Source organism: Peromyscus leucopus, chromosome 5 (genome assembly GCF_004664715.2).
Source record: "Peromyscus leucopus breed LL Stock chromosome 5, UCI_PerLeu_2.1, whole genome shotgun sequence".
NCBI classification, from domain to species: domain Eukaryota; kingdom Metazoa; phylum Chordata; class Mammalia; order Rodentia; family Cricetidae; genus Peromyscus; species Peromyscus leucopus.
In genome coordinates, this window is record NC_051067.1 from 124,974,837 (window position 1) to 124,992,474 (window position 17,638).

The 17,638-nt window shown below is 56.2% G+C and overlaps 1 protein-coding gene across 1 annotated transcript in view; it reads left to right on the plus strand.

The window, feature by feature from the left end:
- The window catches only part of Zfpm1 (zinc finger protein, FOG family member 1), a 60,638-nt gene extending 43,329 nt beyond the window's left edge, over positions 1 to 17,309 (plus strand). The window contains exons 5-11 of the mRNA XM_028880835.2: positions 2,283 to 2,416; positions 11,809 to 11,908; positions 13,559 to 13,765; positions 14,335 to 14,565; positions 14,982 to 15,077; positions 15,163 to 15,309; positions 15,481 to 17,309. Of these exons, the coding sequence (XP_028736668.2) occupies positions 2,283 to 2,416; positions 11,809 to 11,908; positions 13,559 to 13,765; positions 14,335 to 14,565; positions 14,982 to 15,077; positions 15,163 to 15,309; positions 15,481 to 17,246 (2,681 nt within the window). The 3' untranslated portion in view covers positions 17,247 to 17,309. The remainder of the gene's footprint in view (positions 1 to 2,282; positions 2,417 to 11,808; positions 11,909 to 13,558; positions 13,766 to 14,334; positions 14,566 to 14,981; positions 15,078 to 15,162; positions 15,310 to 15,480) is intronic.
- Positions 17,310 to 17,638: the final 329 nt, after the last annotated feature.

A 17,638-nucleotide genomic window follows, 5' to 3' on the forward strand; every position in this document is an offset into this window, starting at 1 on the left:
CAAGGTGCTGAGGTAAGCTGAGGCTGAAATCAGCTGCCTTCCCCTTACCCATCTGCCTCAAAAGGCAGACTGGCTGACCTGGACCCTGGACCAGAGAGGTGTGTTACCATAGTGATTGTTGTACATCTCACCTCTCCAAGGCCTCCCCCAGTCCCTGGGTGCAGAATGATGGTGCTGTGCCCCTGGGAGAGGGACCACAGCCCTTATCAGCAACCAGTCCTCTCTGGCAGTGCACGATACCCAGAGGATGGGGTGGCTGCCGTGGGAAATGCCAGCCATGTTCTTATCTGGAAGGCTGAGCTGTGGCCGTGAACTCTGATTAGGGTGCGGGGCCGTTTGCTGGTGGGTGAGTGAGGGGGTGGCACCGACGGCCTCCTTCCCCATGGGGGATGGAGGCAAGCTGGAGCCCAGAGCCTGGCTCCCACAGGTAGCTGCATGGATGAGTGTGGCTGTAGGACTGCCCATGCCACGCCCTCAGGGTGACCTCCATCAACCGCCTCCTTACCTTGTGCCCCAATTTGTGAGGACACAGCCTCGGGTGAAGGTGTCTCTGTAACAGGGAGATCATGACAGGGGCCAGGCCCCATCTTCTGAGGGGTGTTCTAAACACAGAATAGAAGTCACGTGAGGGTAGATGACTTTGCTGTCTGACTCAAGATCCAGGTACACCCTTCTCAGGATAGAGCTTTCTCTGTCCCTTCCTGACACCTCGGTGGGATGCTGGGTAGCCAAGCTTAAAGCACAGACTCTCAGAAGAACTCTCTAACTCCATTTCTGTCCTGAGGGCCATTATGCGGGGACCAAAGACATAAGCATCCAAACCAGGGGAAGCTGACGGGTCACAACAACCGATAACAGCCCTGTAGTCAGTCCGGGTTTGGATGCTGACACCTGCTGCCAGCTGTGGGCCTATCAGAGCCTCCGTTTCCTCGTCTACACGGGAAATAAGCTTCACAGGAGCTAGTCTCTCCATCCCTCTCAGAACAGTGCTGCCAAGCCCTGCTCCTGTAGATGGTACTGACCATCCTGGTGTCAGCTTTGAACCATGCCCTGTGGGGCGAGGGAGGGGGAGCCAGTGGAGCCCTGCACCAGGACAGTGTCCTGGGTGAGCTGCAGAGGACTGGTTGCTTTTATGAAGGGTAGAGCCTGCCTTCTGGCCCCTCAGCCCCTCAGCCCCTCTCCCACTCCCAGGCTGATAAAGGGGTGCAGGCCTCCTTGGCCTCCAGCCCTGGTCCACTGCCATCTTATCAGCCCCGGGGAAGACAAAGGCCCAGTTACAGCTCTCCGAGGGCCTCCTGGCGTATTTACACCTTATCTCCACCATTAGCTGGCCAGTTATCTGATGATCGAGCCCATTAAGGCCACAGCCTGCCTGATGGGGCTCCAGGAAGTGGGGCCGCCACAGCACTCTGGCCAGGGGACCAGGCCAGGCCATGTGAGGCCTCCACAGGCTGGCAGCCTGGGTAGCAGGTGGACAGGGCAGAGGGTGTGTGGCCTGAGGAAGGACCATGCTCCCGCCTCCTTTAAAGAAACAGAGGCTCAGCAGGGTGGTGGTGGAGCACGCCTTTAATCCCAGCACTTGGGAGGCAGAGGCAGGCGGATCTCTGTGAGTTCGAGGCCAGCCTGGGCTACGGAGTGAATTCCAGGACAGGCTCCAAAGCTACACAGAGAAACCCTGTCTCGAAAACAAAACAAAACAAAACAAAAAAAACGAAAAAAGAGAGAGAGAGAGAGAGAAAGAAAGAAAGAGAAAGAAAAAGAGACAGAGGCTCAAGTGGGACAGACGGCTGGCCACGTGTCCATGTGTCCCAGAGCTAACACCAATAAGTACAACTGAGTCTCCTGTCCCAACCTGCAGGCCACGATCCATGGGAAGTTCTAGAAGTCTCCTGTGGCATACCCTCTGGCCCTGTATTCTGTGTCTGCCTTTCTTAAAAGACACTGCCTTTTATTTAGAAGCACCTGCTAATCCAGGGTGATCTTCTCCCATGATCGTTAGTCACACCTGCAGACCTTTTTTCACGTGCGAGGGACATCCACAGTTATAGGTGATGTCTTGAGAAGGGCCACCATTTGGCCTAGCACACAAGGTTCTGCATGTGTGTGGCACACACAGGTTCTGCAGACAGTGACCAAGGCCATGGTGTGGCCTGTCCCACCTCTCTGTGGTGTTTCTGCAATCCAGCGTGTCCTCAAAAAGGGCAAAGGAGTGGGGGCCGTGGGTCAGAAGTGGGCTGGGGGGTCACCAAGCAGCCACCTCACCCCACCATGTTTTTCTTCAGAGGAGCTGGAGCTGGCACTGCAGGACGGGCAGAGGTGTGTACGAGCCCGACTGAGCCTCACTGAGGGTCTGTCCTGGGGCCCATTCCATGGGAGCATCCAGACCAGAGCCGTATCCCCTGAGCGGGAAGAACCGGTAAGGAGCTGAACCCTGACTGACCAACCACACCTCTTGCCTTTCCCCATGGGGAACTTTGGTGGAATCCAAAGAGCCAAGGGTGAAAGGGGGAGGGACTTCCTGGGAGGCCCCTGAAGGGGGAGGGACTTCCTGGGAGGCCTCTGACGGGAGTGATACTGAGCTTTGGGTCCCAGGATGACTTCCTAGAGGACGGGAGCCCAGCAGGAGAAAGGAAGGGGGTCCAAAGGGAATGAGTGGCTAGGAACAGGGTGCCCATCAGGTTGGGAGGGAAAGGTGGCCAGGGGTGGGCAGCAGCTTGAGTGAAGGGGAAGCTGCAGGAAGGTAAGAAGTTCCTTCCGACTGAGGAACAGGTCCTGGGGTGGGCGTGGCTTTCCGGCACTGGCTCAGCTTGCTCACTCCAGCAGCCCTGCCTGGGCAGAGATTTCCTAGGGCAGCCTCCTTCCCGCCACACAGCTACACCGCCGTTTGTCTTGGACTTGCTTCTGAGGCCGCTTCTGTTATGGCAAGTCGGCCTGGCTTCCTCCTGCTGGGATGTGTGGGTTCCTTTTGAAATCGTTTCAGATGGAAAATGACACCAGGACACAGAGACCTGCGTACAAACAAACACGGGGCGGCTGCACAGGCAGCTGATGAATTGGAGGGCCCTGTGCAATGTCCAGAGCCAGCATGATGGCAGAGGTCCGGGAGGCCCAACAGCTCCTAGGCTAGCCCTGTCAAACCCAGGATGAGGTGTCTTTATGCTAGAGCACTGTAGTGGAGGCCCTCTTGTCTCCTGATGTGGCATTTGGGTGTGGCTTGATCCAAGATATTCACTGGCTGGCCAGTGCCACATGCTGCTGGGTTCCTTGGGGTGAGAAATGCCCTCTTAGTGCCCTTTGCAGGTGAGGCTGAGGCTGTGGGCTGCACTTCCCCAGCATCTGGAGGCCAGGATGCTGCACACATGTGCATACATCTGAGGAGTCTCATCCTCAGAAACATCAGGGAAGCACAAACTGCTGAGACAGTGTCCATAGGCAGGTGGGGAGCAGCAAACAGGTCCCTAGACCATCACTCACAGCCCCTTCTGCACAAGCCATACGTGGTGACTCAGAATCTCTGTGTTGGGACAGCCTTTCTCACGTTGGAAAAGGCTCACCGAGTTCAAATAAGCCACCTACAGAGGCTTGTGGCCTGGCCACATAGCCTTTCAGCCAGCAGGATAGGTACACTTGTCCCAGGCTGTCCAGGGAGAGCAGGAGCTGGCTCTGGACTGAGCAGGTCCACCTGGAGTCTTCTGTTTGCTATGTCCCGGGCAGATCCCTTCCTGCTCAGAGCCACTGTTTTCTCAGCCCTTGGGACTGCAGGCAGGACACTCAGAACCTAGAGGCTTCCTTTAGGCCTAGGCCTGGGAGAAGATAAGGCCAGGCTGTGCTCTGAAGTAGGAGTCAATCCCCTTGCCTGCTGGTGGCTGCATGGAGTACGTAAGATAGGCTTAGAGTGGTACTTGACCCTGTACACATTCAGTACAGCCCGAGGAAGGAGACTGGCCCAAGGTCCAGGGAGGGATGTCACAATGCACAGGACAGCTGATTAAGGTCCTGTAGGAAGGAAGCCAGGGCATTCAAAGTGGCTCTGCAGAGCAAGCATGTCCTTGTGTGCCGTAGACAGCAAGTGACTTGGAGACCACTGACGCTGGTTAGTCAGAAGGAGGAGTCAGTGTGCAAGCAGGAACCTGGTAGCCCCTGCCTCCACACTCTAGTCAGGAAAACCCCCATCTGGCAACAGGAGCAAAGGCAGGTCTGCCCAGGAACTGGCACCCAAGTCCTGGTGTGCCCTGACTCAGTCTCCTCTGTACTCCTTCGGGTGGTCAACCTAAGCTAGGACAAATAAGTATGTCCCAGGCACACTCTACATGGCAGCCTCCCCAAACCCTAGGAGGCAGGCCACTGTCCCCAATTTTTTTTTTTTTTTTTTTTTTTTTTGGTTTTTTTGAGACAGGGTTTCTCTGCGTAGCTTTGCGCCTTTCCTGGAGCTCACTTGGTAGCCCAGGCTGGCCTCGAACTCACAGAGATCCGCCTGGCTCTGCCTCCCGAGTGCTGGGATTAAAGGCGTGCGCCACCACCGCCCGGCAATTTTTAAAATTTATTCTCCCCCTCCTCTCTCTCTCTGTCCATCCATCTGTCCGTCCACACATGCCAACACATACATGTGGAGGTCAGAGGACAACTTACAGGAGTTGATTTGTTCTTTCTACCTTTGGGGTCTTGGGGAATGAACTCATATTGCCAGACTTAGAGGCAAGCCTCTTGACCCATCTCCTTAGCCCCAAATGTCCCCATTTTATAGATGACAAAGCTAAGCACTGAGGCTCTTACCTAAATCACCAGGATCCAGAGAGCTGAGGGAGAGCTAGAACCCAGCCCAGCTGTGCTCAAGTTCTTGGGCCATCTCAAGCCACCCTTCCTCACAAGAGCCTCTGCCTCTGCCACCCTTTGTCCCCAGTTTGTCTCCTGGCATAGCTCAGCCTGGGAAGGTGGCAGGAAGGTAGACTCCCCACCCAGGTGTGAGATGCTGGCCAGTGGATTGCAGTCACAGTGCCTCTGAGGCTCCTAGCAGAGGGAGGAAGCACCTCCCTCACCCCCCTCTATCTCACAGAATTAAATCCTTGATTAACCCTTATCTCCCCAGCAAGGCACTATCTCCGCCTTGGCGCCAAGCGTCCAGACACACGGTACAGATGATTGATTTCTGAAAGATATGGGCGCCTTTGCGATACTTCGTTTATTGTCTAAATATTTTTGCTAACATTCAGCGGGCTCTTATCAAGTTCGGCTGATGGGTCCCAGTTCTCCCCGCAGCCTAAGGAAGAAGTCGCCTCCTGCCCCATGGCCCTATCAGCCACCAGGCAGCTCCTCCTCTCCCCTGAGAGGAGGAGGAGGGAGCACAGGCCGATATGGGGCCCCTTTTCCGGGCTTCTCTTAGGCTGGGGACTGCTCATCATGGGGACATGTTGAAAGAGAAATTTCCCCCCAGCACTCACCCACACCAGATATCCAAGGTTAGTATCAAGGAAGGAAACTGAGTCACACAGCCCTGAGTGGAGAGTTGGTAGTCTTGAATCTATGGCTTGCTATGGTTTCCATTGCCTGTTTAAAAAAAAAAAAAAAAAAAAGACAGTTGAAAAGGCTTCTTGGGGTCCCAGCTCCAAGATGCACCCTGCCCCCTCCCCAAAAAATGCTTAGAATGGATTAATGAGGAAAGAGGAGATGAGGATACTAAGTGGATGGATGGACTGATGAATGATAGGTGTGTGGATGGATGGATGGATGGATGGATGGATGGATGAGTGGGTGAGCACATAAAGCTGGGTAAGTGGATGGGTGGGTGAGTGGATGGGTAACTGAGAGTAGATAGGTGGATGGATGGTGAACAGATAAAGATGGATGCATGAGTAGATGGGTGGTAAGTGGGTGGATGGATGAGTGGATGTGGATGCATAAGTGGTTATTTAAATGGATAGATAGGTGAGTAGATGGATTATAGATGGGTGGGTGAATGAGTAGTGGGTGGGTCAATAGATAAGTGGATATGTAGACATGTATTCATAAATGGGTACATGTATGGCTGGAAAGATGAATAGATAGAGGGTAAGGGAGTGAACAGATGGATAGACAAGTGAGTAGATGGTTGGTAAGTGGGTAGATAGGTAGGTAGTGGGTGGAAGAGTGAATGAACAGATAGGAAATGGGTACATAGGTGGATGGATAGATGAATGGTAAGTGCATAGCCATTCACCCCCGCCTGGCCATGCTGGTTCTGCCTGTTCATTGTTCCCTCGGCTTACTTACTTTGGCCAGGAGCCCACCATAACATCAGTGAAGCTGGGGGAGGGCCCATGACTGCTAAGCAGGAAGAGATGCTAGAGACACTGAAGTGGGACCATCTGGGCCCAGCCTCCACATGGCTTTGGGCAAGTGTTCACTGGAGTGTGGAATGTCCTTTAGGTCAGCCCCTAATGGCCTGGGGCTCTCTCACCTGAGGACTGAGCTGGGAAACCTAGGCCAGCATGGCAAAGCCCAGACTTTCCCCAGGCCCCACCCTAGCTAGGGATTTTAGGAAGTGCTGGGGCAAGCTTGGTTTTCCGCCACATCTCTGTGTAACTGGAAGGGAAGGGGTTACCAGGAAAGGCCTCCTTTCCACGCAGCCCAGCTGTGCCCACCACTGCCTTGCCCAGACAGAGATGTCCCATGTTTGCGTCCTGCCTTGCTAACCAACTGAGGCATTCCAGCCCCGTCTTAGCATCTAGTGCTTTGAAGAGACAGTAGGCCAGCCTCGGGAACCTCCGCTGGAAATGGCTGTCTGCCATACTCTGACAGCAGACAGATCCTCCCACGGATGCCCCCTGAGTGCTGCAACCTGGTGTCTCAGTTACACTCTGCCATGGTTGAAGACAGAGGTCACTATCCTCGTGGGCAGAGCCGGTCCTGTGGGTCTCAGGGGCAGAGTCTGCCTGAGGTGTCTGGTGGCCCCGGAACCCTTGGCCACCACTCTGTCTGCTACTGACTTCATGTGGCTCTGGTCTCCCCTTGCCTCTTCTCTTTTTAGGTCACTTGTTATTGGGCCTAGGACTACCCCGCTCCAGATACTTTCATATTTTCATTCGGAGATTCTGAACTCAGAATCTTGTAAAGACCCTTTCTCTACGTGAGATCGATCACTCTCACAATTCTGCTGACATCTGTGAAGCCTCCATTCTGCCCACTCCACAGAGACTGGGATAGTCGGGAGTATCATTTGGCTGGGCCACCAGGCGGAAGTGGGGATGGACTTCTAGTCTAGGCTTGCTGCTGGCCTTGTGGGGGCCTAGGCACCCTTCTTCTCCATGCTTTGGTTTCCCTGTCTGCTGTGGCAGGAGCTTAGGAAACCCCCAGGCACCAAGCTTTGCTCAGGCTCTCCCACCTGCTCCCGAGCCAGGGCAACTCTAACCTTGGGCCCACCTGCAGCTAGCGCATCCGTGGGCCCCAAAGCCACCTGAGATAAAAGGCTGGGGGCCAGGAGGTGAGCAGCAGGGTATTCCATACAGAGGGGAAGCTGGCAAGGATGGCATGAACCGTACCCCGTGACCTTCCCTGCAGGTGATGTCTGCTCTCCTGGGTCTGCATTCCTCTGTCTGTGATGGCCCAGTTAACAGCAAGCCCAGGCCTGACACTTGCTAGTCCCTTGTCTCCTACTGTCCTTGGCCCTTAACAGGCCCTGGTCCTTCCTCCTTTCTATTTATTTTGTCCCTAGCACGTGGCACACAGCTGGCCTTCAGAAACTATCTGAGGGGTGAATGAATGAATGAATGAATGTGTGAATGTGTGACTCAAAGGCCACTGGGATGGGGCAGAGCTTCTCAGACCTTGGTTCTAATCCTGTGTGCATAGCCATCTCGGTGGGCCTTAGCCTTGTACCTGTGAAGTGGGCAATGGGCATCTGGGGAAAAGAAAGGAACCCTGGGCTGCCATCACTGTGCAAGATGGGTAGATCAGTAAATTCTTAGCACAGGTGGATGGGGTTATAATTGGAGTCACCCTCTGGCCACAGGCTTCAGCCCTGGTTTTCCAGCCCATGGAGACCTGGAGTCCAGGCCGCAGTGTAGGATGCCATTTCTGGGCCAGGCTGCCCAGCTGAGAGGGCCTACCTTCCCTATAAATGGCTTTAGAAGTTGGACAGCAAGGTTTGAGAAAAGTCTCAGATAAAGTTGTCGTAGCGGATAGTGCACAGATACGGTTTCTGATGGTTATCGGCCCACGGAGTTGAGACATTAACCTCTTTGTTGGGGGAACGGGAGAAGGCTTAGATCCACAGGAGAATTTAAAGTGGCTGACGACATCTTAGGCTGGAGGGCCGGGGGTGAGTTAGAGCCAGGATGAAGAGACAAATGGTGACCATTGAGGGGCAAGAGGGATGAATGCCAGGGCCCTTCTCTGAGCCTGGATACCCCTGTACAGATGGAGTAGAGCCTGGGTGAGGCACTGAGACCCGTGAGAGAGATGGCATCGTGCCTCTGATGGCCTTGGCAAAAGGGCCAGGCTGTGAGAATTGAACACAAGCCCCATACTGAAGATACAGCTTGACTGGTACGGCACTTGCCTAATATGCACAAAGCCATGGGTTCAATCCCCAGTATTACAAAAACCAGGCATGGTGGTACAGACCTGTCATCCTAGGAATCAAGAGGTAGAATCAAAGAGGTTGATAGTTCACAGACATCTTTGACAATGCAGCAAGTTCAAGGCCAGCCTGGATTACAGGAGAACCTGTCTCCTGGCTCTCCCCTCTGAAAAATAAAATAGACCCCATTCAGGCCTGGTCCTTGCTACCCATGGGTGGGGCAGGACCCTGTGGGGCTTTGGCTGATGCCTTCAACACTAGAGCGGAGCTTCTATTTCAGAACTGTTCAGAAACAAGAAAGAGAGTAAAGGAAAGAAAGGAAGCAAGCCACACACAGGGACCTTAACCTGTCCTACTACCCCAGCCACTGCCAGAGGGGATCAAAGCGTGGCTCCAGCTGACATGGAGGTTCTGGGCCAAACAGGGAGCTATCTGGGGATGTCAGGTGGAATTGAGCTGAGCTCCATCCTCCAGGGCCTAAGAGATCGGGACAGTAAGAAGAGGGAATGCAATCCCTGCCCCAGACCTCAGCCTATCCTGACACTGGATGACAGGCCCCCTGGAGGCAGGGAAGAACCATGGATGGAGGACCAGGACATCTGCCTTGGGGCAGCCAGGATCTCGTGACCTGTTTCCCTGGAGGTTTGATGTGATTATGAACAGCCTCCCCTAGCTGCCTCCTAGCTCTGCTCCCCAAAGTTGAACCCCATGCCGCAATGCTGCGGGGCAGGGGGGTGGGTGGGAGGGAGGGATGCAGTCTGGTGCTCCCTACACCAGGATCTCCACAGAAAGAGCGGCTTGTGCAGCGTCAGCAAAGTGGCGCGCGCGCGCGTGTTTTTATCATGCCGTGAACATGCTGCTCCAGAGAGCGATAAGCGTTAAACCGACCGCGAGGCTGTCAGTCTCAGTTTGAGGGTTTAGAAATATTGGGACGAATAATTAGATTTCATATCGTTACCACAGCACCCATCAGAGGATCAGGCAGATTAATTTTCTCACCCTCCTCCGCTCATTAATATTCATTAGAGACGTGGAAGGCTGAGGCAGGGAGGGCCAGACCCAGCCACCTCACTGACAGCCCTCTGCTCGGGCCTGGAATAGCTAGGCTATGGGAGTCACAGGTCCCCAATGTGGGTGCCACACCCCATGTGCTGTATTATCCCTTGGGTTTGCTCCAGGCTACTCAGCTGTGACCTTGAAGGCATATCTGTCCCCTTCATCCCTGGGAGTCAGCAAGGTACCCATTAAGAATGAGCCTCCTGACACCAGGAGATCTGAAACAGGCGCTTGGGTGGAATGCACCCCCTCAATGGACAGCTGGCAATTGCCAGCCTGATCCTGGACCCTCTAAGGCTCGTACCTAGGCCCAGAGATAACTTCCTGTTCACGTCATCCTTCAAGCAAAGCGTAAGGCAGCTGTGGCCAGTGTGTGTAGCTCCATAGGCTTCTGCATACCTACACTCATCAGTGTCCAGGGAGGAAAGGGCCGTAGAGAGGAGAAGGACATGTCTGGGACCCCTGAGAGCTGGTGGCAGGACAAGGAGTCTTCCCAGCAACTGTGTCATGTGGTCTCACTCTGCTGGTATATAGGAAACTGAGGCCAGGGGTGTAAGTGTTACCTGCCGGGACTCTAGGGTTCCCCTTCAGAGCCAGCTTATCTCCACTCTCTGCTCCATGACAAGCCACGTGGCAGCAAGCAGGTGACGTGGAAGCCACCTGGCTGGGCTGTGCTGACCTCATAGTACCTGGTCACTGGGAGTTCCCAGCTAGTAGGCCTTATCTTGCTGGTTCTATATATGCCATGTGAATGGGGTCTCTGAAGAGCTGGTCCACATGGGTCATAGGGGAAAGGTCAAGCCTGAGTTAGATCCTGATGTTTGGCCCTGGAGTCTATATGGGCACCACATACAAGGAAACCCATGAAAGCCAAGCACAGCCCTGGCAGGGTGGTGCCCCACACAATCAGCAGCCAGTTGTTTATCTTTCCTACCCAATAAGCCAATTGCCATGAACACCACAGGGGTTCTTAAGACCCACAGAATGAGCAGTGGCTCTGGGCCTTCAGTTAAAAGTTCTTGAGGTACAGGTTTCTGGTTAAAAGGCATTTTTATTTGAATAAAACAGCAAGTGGCTGACAGAACAGTGCATGGGCATGCTCTGTGCTGTTTTTGTTTTTGTTTTTGTTTTTCGAGACAGGGTTTCTCTTTGTAGCTTTGTGCCTTTCCTGGATCTCGCTCTGTAGACCAGGCTGGCCTCGAACTCACAAAGATCCGCCTGCCTCTGCCTCCCAAGTGCTGGGATTAAAGGCGTGCGCCACCACCGCCCAGCTCATGCTCTGTACTTTTTACACAAAGTGCCCAAGTGGCTGGGTCCAGGGACTGAGGTTCGGTCACCCTCCAAGGACAAACAGGACAGGGTTTCTGCTGCCTCTGCTTGCCTGCCACGGGTATGTCTCATCCTCCACGTGAGACTAAATCCCAGCCCAGGCTTCCAGCCTGGACTGCACTGAGACATGGCCACGTATACTTCCTTTGCTGCTGGGCTGAGAGCCAGGGTGTAGGGGGCAGGAAACAAGCAGCTTTGGTGGCCCTGGGGGGCTGAGCCCAGAGCTCTTTCCTTCCAGGTCTAGACCAAGCTGCAGAGGAAGTGTGTGGCACAGCCCTAGGCTGGAACTTCGATCCCCAACCCCCAACCCTTTACCCAGCCTCAGGGTCCTTGCCTGTACGATGGTGAAAAGGGCAGAGAGCCACAGCTACCCGCTACCCTTTACCCGGCCTCAGCAACACAGCTGGTCTTGGGCTGGGGCGACCCACCATAGGAAAGTGACAGTGTTGCTAATGAATGGACAGGGATAAAAGTTCCACCCTGCACTAGAGAGGAAAGCTATACTGTAGGAGGACCCAAGGGTTGGTTTGTGTCCCCCCCACCTCCCCTCCCTCCCTCAATAGGAATGGGTATCATGTAGCTCCCTGTAGGCACCCACTGTTGCAGGGAGGCAACGCAGGTCTGCAGGCTTGAGACTCACTAGCTGTGTGCCCTTGGACACACTGCTTGATCTCTCTGGACCTTTGTTTCCAAGAAAGGCTAATGCCTAACCTTGGAAAGAGCAGCACCCTGCTGTGCCTCCAAATACCATAGTGTTTGGACTCCACGTGTCCCAGCCATGTAAGCAGCCAGGCCACTGACCTCCACTGCACAGAGCCAATAGGCACTCCTATGTAGACTGATCCTCTCCTGTACCTGGTCTTCCCTAGGGCCCAGCTGTGACCCTGCTGGTGGATGAGGCCTGCTGGCTAAGGATGCTGCCCCAAGCCCTGACTGAAGCCGAAGCCAACTCAGAGATCTACAGGAAGGGTCTGTGTCTCATATGCCTGCCCCGCTCCCCTCTAAGGTCTTTCAGAAGGCAGGCTCTATCTGGCCCCGCTTTTAAAGGGACACTAGCCTATCTGGGTAAGAGTGATAGTCAGACTGCTTGAGAGAGCACCCCATCTGAGAGGATGATGGACAGACAGTCCTGGGAGCTGCAGTCCCACAGATCATCTTCACTGACAGAAGAGCTAGATGGGCTGCGCTGGGCCTCTCTATAGCCACTGAGACCGCGGCTTCTGCACCCGGGCTGAGGTAGAGACTGAATGCAGAGGGATTCTGGGGGCCACTGAAGGGCCCAGCCTGGATTCTGTTAGACCAACTGTGTTCAGACCCAGACCCATCCCTTACTAGCTGTGGGACCTTGGGTAAGTCCCTGGCTTTCCAGGTTGTTTGCTCCATCTAGAAAACTGGAAAAGGCTGTGGTCAAATGATTTCATCCTACTTGACCCCCTCCCTGTCTCTCCAGCCTTCTAAAAGTGGGGGGGGGGTGTGCAAAGGGGTTCTCCCCTCAGCTAAAATGTTCTGGAAGCTTTGTCCTTGAAGTCAGCTCCTGAGTAAGCCCTCAGGAAACAGAGCGCCCTCCTAAGGTCCAAAGGTATTAGGAGTTGGGTTCAAGTACGTGGGACCTGGGGCCAACACCTCATCCCGTGCACACGCGTGCACACACGTGCTTCAGTTTCCCTATCTGCAGAGCAGAGGGGACCATGTTCCCCATCCTATCAAAGGGGACTGAGGTCCCAGAGAGAGCAGCCAGAAGGCAGCCTGTACTAGGAAGGAACATGCCCCACACCAGGGTGGATGCTGGCCAGCAGTAAGCCCTGTGCTTGCACCTCTAAGCCTTCCCTGCCCATAGGTTTCTATATCAGTTCTGCCTAAGTGTGCTGTCCACAAAAGACAAGGGCTTATAGGGCTGATGAGGAGAAAGGTGGCATGATCTGGGTAGGGCCTGTGCTTTGGAAAATCCAAGCCAAGCAGACAGGTTCATAATGACCCCAGAAATCCAAAGGTCTTTGATGAGTGATTTTTTTTCCCCTCTATCACCATTGCTCCCACATTGGGACTTACCCAGGCTCTATACTGCAGCTCAGCTCGTATTGCTCTCTTAGAGCAGACATACTCCCTTCTTTTCCCGATTTCTGCTGGGTGTGGCCCCTGGTTTGAGACTAAGACCAACAGTGACCCTACCCACAGCTCAAAGGGAAGCACAGCCTCAGGGTTCCAGACTCGAAGGTAGACGTGCTGGCCTGGCACGCCTGGGTTTTGTTGATTGAGGCTGCCCTCTACAGGTCACTCTGGGAACAGCAGCTGGCCAATTCTCAACAGGATTCCTAGGTCCCCTGCATCAGAAAACCCCTGCACCCCAGCCAAGTGGCTACATAAGATCCCCTCAGTTATTGCTGCCAGTTCCATACCCACCTTTTCCTGGAAATGGTATATCCCCCAATCCTTGCCCAGACAAAAGATAGCACCCCTCAAATCCAGCCAGCCACAACTGTGAACCTGAACACAGCCATTTGCCTGGCTTCAACTATCCCTGGCAATACAGTGGGCCCCAACATGAGGGATAAAGGGAAGGACTTCCATTATAAACCCAGAATTACTGGTCCCAGCATCATCAATGCCTGTACCCTACAGATGACGCCCTCTGGTGCAGGGTCACCAAGGTGGTGCCTTCGGGTGGACTACTACATGTGTTCCTTGTGACTGAGCCCCACAGTACTCCCAGACATCCTGTGCAGGAACCAGTAGAAGCCGGAGGCTCAGCTCCAGTGCACACAGACATCCAGCTGCTGCCCCAGCAGGCTGGCATGGCGTCCATCCTCGCCACCGCAGTCATCAACAGTAAGTATGCAACACCCTGGGTCAGACTTCGGTGGACACTCAAGGTAAAGCTGAGGGCTGGGGCACAACTGAGAGGTACTGGGTATTCAGCACGCAAGCGGTGTGCAGTATGCCCCCAGTAAGACAATGAAATGAAAAAGGACAGGAACCAGCTAATGCGGGTGACGGCCTGCTAAGGTGGGGAGGGCTCCGCCCCCCGAGGATCTGGGTGCATGTCCCATGAGAAACATGCAGTGGAAGGGGGGGATGTTTGCCCTAAGGCAATGGTAGAAGCTGAGTCCTCAGTGCAGGGACAGGAGAATTCCCGGAGCCTGAGTCCTACAGTGACAAGAGGACTCATGAGTAGGTCACTGTTGTGGGGCAGGGGTGACCTGGGGGAATTACTCAGAGATCCCATTCCTGGTAAGACCCTAGCCATCAGGGACACGGTGAAAGGGGAGCTGGGTTACCAAAAGCCAGTATGTCAGCTTGGAGTCACCAAAAACAGGCTTCACACAGGCCAGTCCCGACTCTCGGGTCCCGACTGTCAGTCTGTACCTCATCCCCGCTTTCACCCCCCCCCCCCCCAGAGGATGTCTTCCCCTGCAAAGACTGCGGGATCTGGTACCGAAGCGAGCGGAACCTGCAAGCTCACCTGCTCTACTACTGTGCCAGCCGCCAGCGTGCCGGCTCCCCGGCCTCAGTGACCGAGGAGAAGCCCAAGGAGACCTACCCCAATGAGCGTGTCTGCCCCTTCCCCCAGTGCCGAAAGAGCTGCCCCAGCGCCAGCTCCCTGGAGATCCACATGCGCAGCCACAGTGGTGAGTGCCTCGTGCCTGCTCCTGGCCTCCCGGCATAACCGAGCACCGCACACCAGACAGGTGCTTAGGAAAGTTTACTCTGCTGCCCTGTGCCCATACGGCTCTCCTGTCCCTCTCCACAGCCTAGCACAAGGCTTACCTGTGGCTACCTGCACACGTAATACAGGGCTGGGTATAGGCCTGGACCCTGGCTGATAAGTGGTGGCGCACGCCTTTAATCCCAGCACTCGGGAGGCAGAGCCAGGCGGATCTCTGTGAGTTCGAGGCCAGCCTGGGCTACCAAGTGAGCTCCAGGAAAGGCGCAAAGCTACGCAGAGAAACCCTGTCTCAAAAAAAAAAAAACTCAAAAGGGCCTGGGTCCCGTGTTCCTTCCTTGTCACTGGGATCCCAGGCAGCCTCTCATCTCCATGTTCCAGGAGAGCGCCCCTTCGTGTGCCTCATCTGCCTGTCCGCCTTCACCACCAAGGCCAACTGTGAACGCCACCTTAAGGTGCACACGGACACACTCAGCGGTAGGTGGGCTGGAGAGGGTCGGGTTGGGGTCTCTGGGGCCACACCTCAGCTCCAGGACCCTGACCACAACAGCATGGCCTGCAGGTGTCTGTCACAACTGTGGCTTCATATCCACCACAAGGGACATCCTCTACAGCCACCTGGTGACAAACCACATGGTGTGCCAGCCAGGCTCCAAGGGTGAGATCTACTCTCCAGGGGCTGGACACCCAGCAGCCAAACTTCCTCCAGGTAAGCAGACATACTGGGGCCTCACTGACCCTCTGATAAGTGGAAAGGGAGGGGGCTTGTCCATAGGCAACACATGGTGTCTTTGTCAGCCTTTGTCCTAAATCCCTTCTGCCTACCCCATCCTATGTAGGGCCTGTCCCAGGCCTGACATGCAGTCCTGTGTTCTTGTAGACAGCCTGGCGGGCTTCCAACAGCACTCACTGATGCACGGCCCCCTGGCTCCCGCTGACAAGGCACCCACCCCATCCTCAGGACTGGACAGTAAGGCCTTGGCCGAAGTCACCAATGGAGAGACCAGAGTGCCCCCCCAAAATGGGGGCAGCAGTGAGTCACCCGCAGCTCCCAGAACCATCAAGGTGGAGGCTGCAGAGGAGCCTGAAGCGACCCGTGCTTCCGGTCCGGGAGAGCCGGGTCCCCAGGCTCCATCACGGACACCTTCACCGCACAGCCCCACTCCAGTCAGGGTGAAAGCAGAACTGTCCAGCCCCACACCAGGCTCCAGCCCGGGGCCTGGAGAGCTAGCAATGGCGGGGACGCTGTTCCTGCCACAATATGTGTTCGGTCCGGAGGCCGGCACGACTACCGGCCCTGCAGCGCCACAGGCCTCCGAGATCCTGGCCAAGATGTCCGAGTTGGTGCACAGCCGGCTGCAACAGGGTGCGGGGAGCTCCGGAGCAGGGGGAACGCCCGCCGGCCTCTTCCCGGGGACTAAGGGCGCCACGTGCTTTGAGTGCGAGATCACCTTCAACAACATCAACAACTTCTACGTGCACAAGCGCCTCTACTGCTCGGGCCGCCGCGCGCCCGAGGACACGCCGGCTGTGCGCAGACCCAAGACGGCCCCGGGGCCGGCTCGCGGGACCCCAGGCACAGCTGCAGAGGCAGACCAGCAGCGCTCGTCGCCGGGGCCCGGGCCACGAGAGGAAGAGGCGGGTGGCGCGACCACGCCAGAGGCCGAGGTCGCTGGCCGGGGCAGCGAGGGCAGCCAGAGCCCGGGCAGCTCGGTGGACGACGCGGAGGACGATCCCAGCCGCACCCTGTGCGAGGCCTGCAACATCCGATTCAGCCGCCACGAGACCTACACTGTGCACAAGCGCTACTACTGCGCCTCACGCCACGACCCGCCACCGCGCCGGCCACCCGCACCCACGCCGGCTCCCGGACCGGCGGCTCCGGCGCTAACAGCCCCGCCCATGCGTACGCGCCGGCGACGCAAACTGTATGAGCTGCCCGGAGCCGGTGCTCCGCCTCCTGCTATAGGCCCCGCCCCTGTGCCTGTTGTCCCCGCCCCCACGGCGGAGCTGCCCTCCTCTCCGAGACCCGCGAGCGCAAGCGCCGGCCCCACCCCCACGCCCTCTCCAGGCCCGGTACCCGACGGCCCCATAGACCTGAGCAAGCGGCCCCGACGCCAGACTCCGGATGCACCTGCCGCTTTGCCCGCACTGGCCGACTACCATGAGTGTACCGCATGTCGTGTAAGCTTCCACAGCCTGGAAGCTTACCTGGCTCACAAGAAATACTCGTGCCCCGCTGCGCCTTTGCGCACCGCCGCCCTCTGCCCCTACTGCCCGCCCAACGGGCGCGTGCGCGGCGACCTGGTGGAGCACCTGCGCCTGGCGCATGGCCTGCAGGTAGCCAAGCCGGCGGCCAGCCCGGGCGCAGAGCCCCGCACGCCTGCCGAACGTGCTCCACGTGACAGTCCCGACGGCCGCGCGCCACGCTCCCCATCCCCAGTTCCTGAGAACACGCCTTCTGACCCCGCAGATCAAGGCGTGCGGACGCCCTCCAAGGGCCCGCCAGCGTCTGCTCCTTCGTCAGGTGGTGGTGGTGGCCACCGCTACTGCCGCCTGTGCAACATCAGGTTCAGCAGCCTGTCCACCTTCATCGCACACAAGAAGTATTACTGCTCTTCTCATGCTGCTGAGCACGTGAAGTGAGCCCGCGGGGTCGCACCGCCTGGACCCTTGGCATTTAATAAAGACGTTGGGTGTGACAAGCTTGCTGATGGGCCAGCCTGTTGTCTTAGATCCAGTGGGCTTCATTCCATACCCCAGCCTGTGCAGACCCGCAACGGGCACCCCACCGTTTCCTCCAGGACCTAGCCCACTCCAGAGGCTCAACCACCTGATGCAGAGCTCTTTTCCTCTGCTTCTAGCTCACCCGCAGCCCTGCCACCGTGTGCGTCCAATCGCAGACCACTAGGGAGAATGAAACCTTGTACTTGCTGAGTAAGAGAGGAAGGGCACCAAGTCCCAGAGGGCCCCTCCCATCACAACCTGGGTCCCTATGACTACTGAGTTGGCACGGGGGGCGGGGGTGTACCACCTGT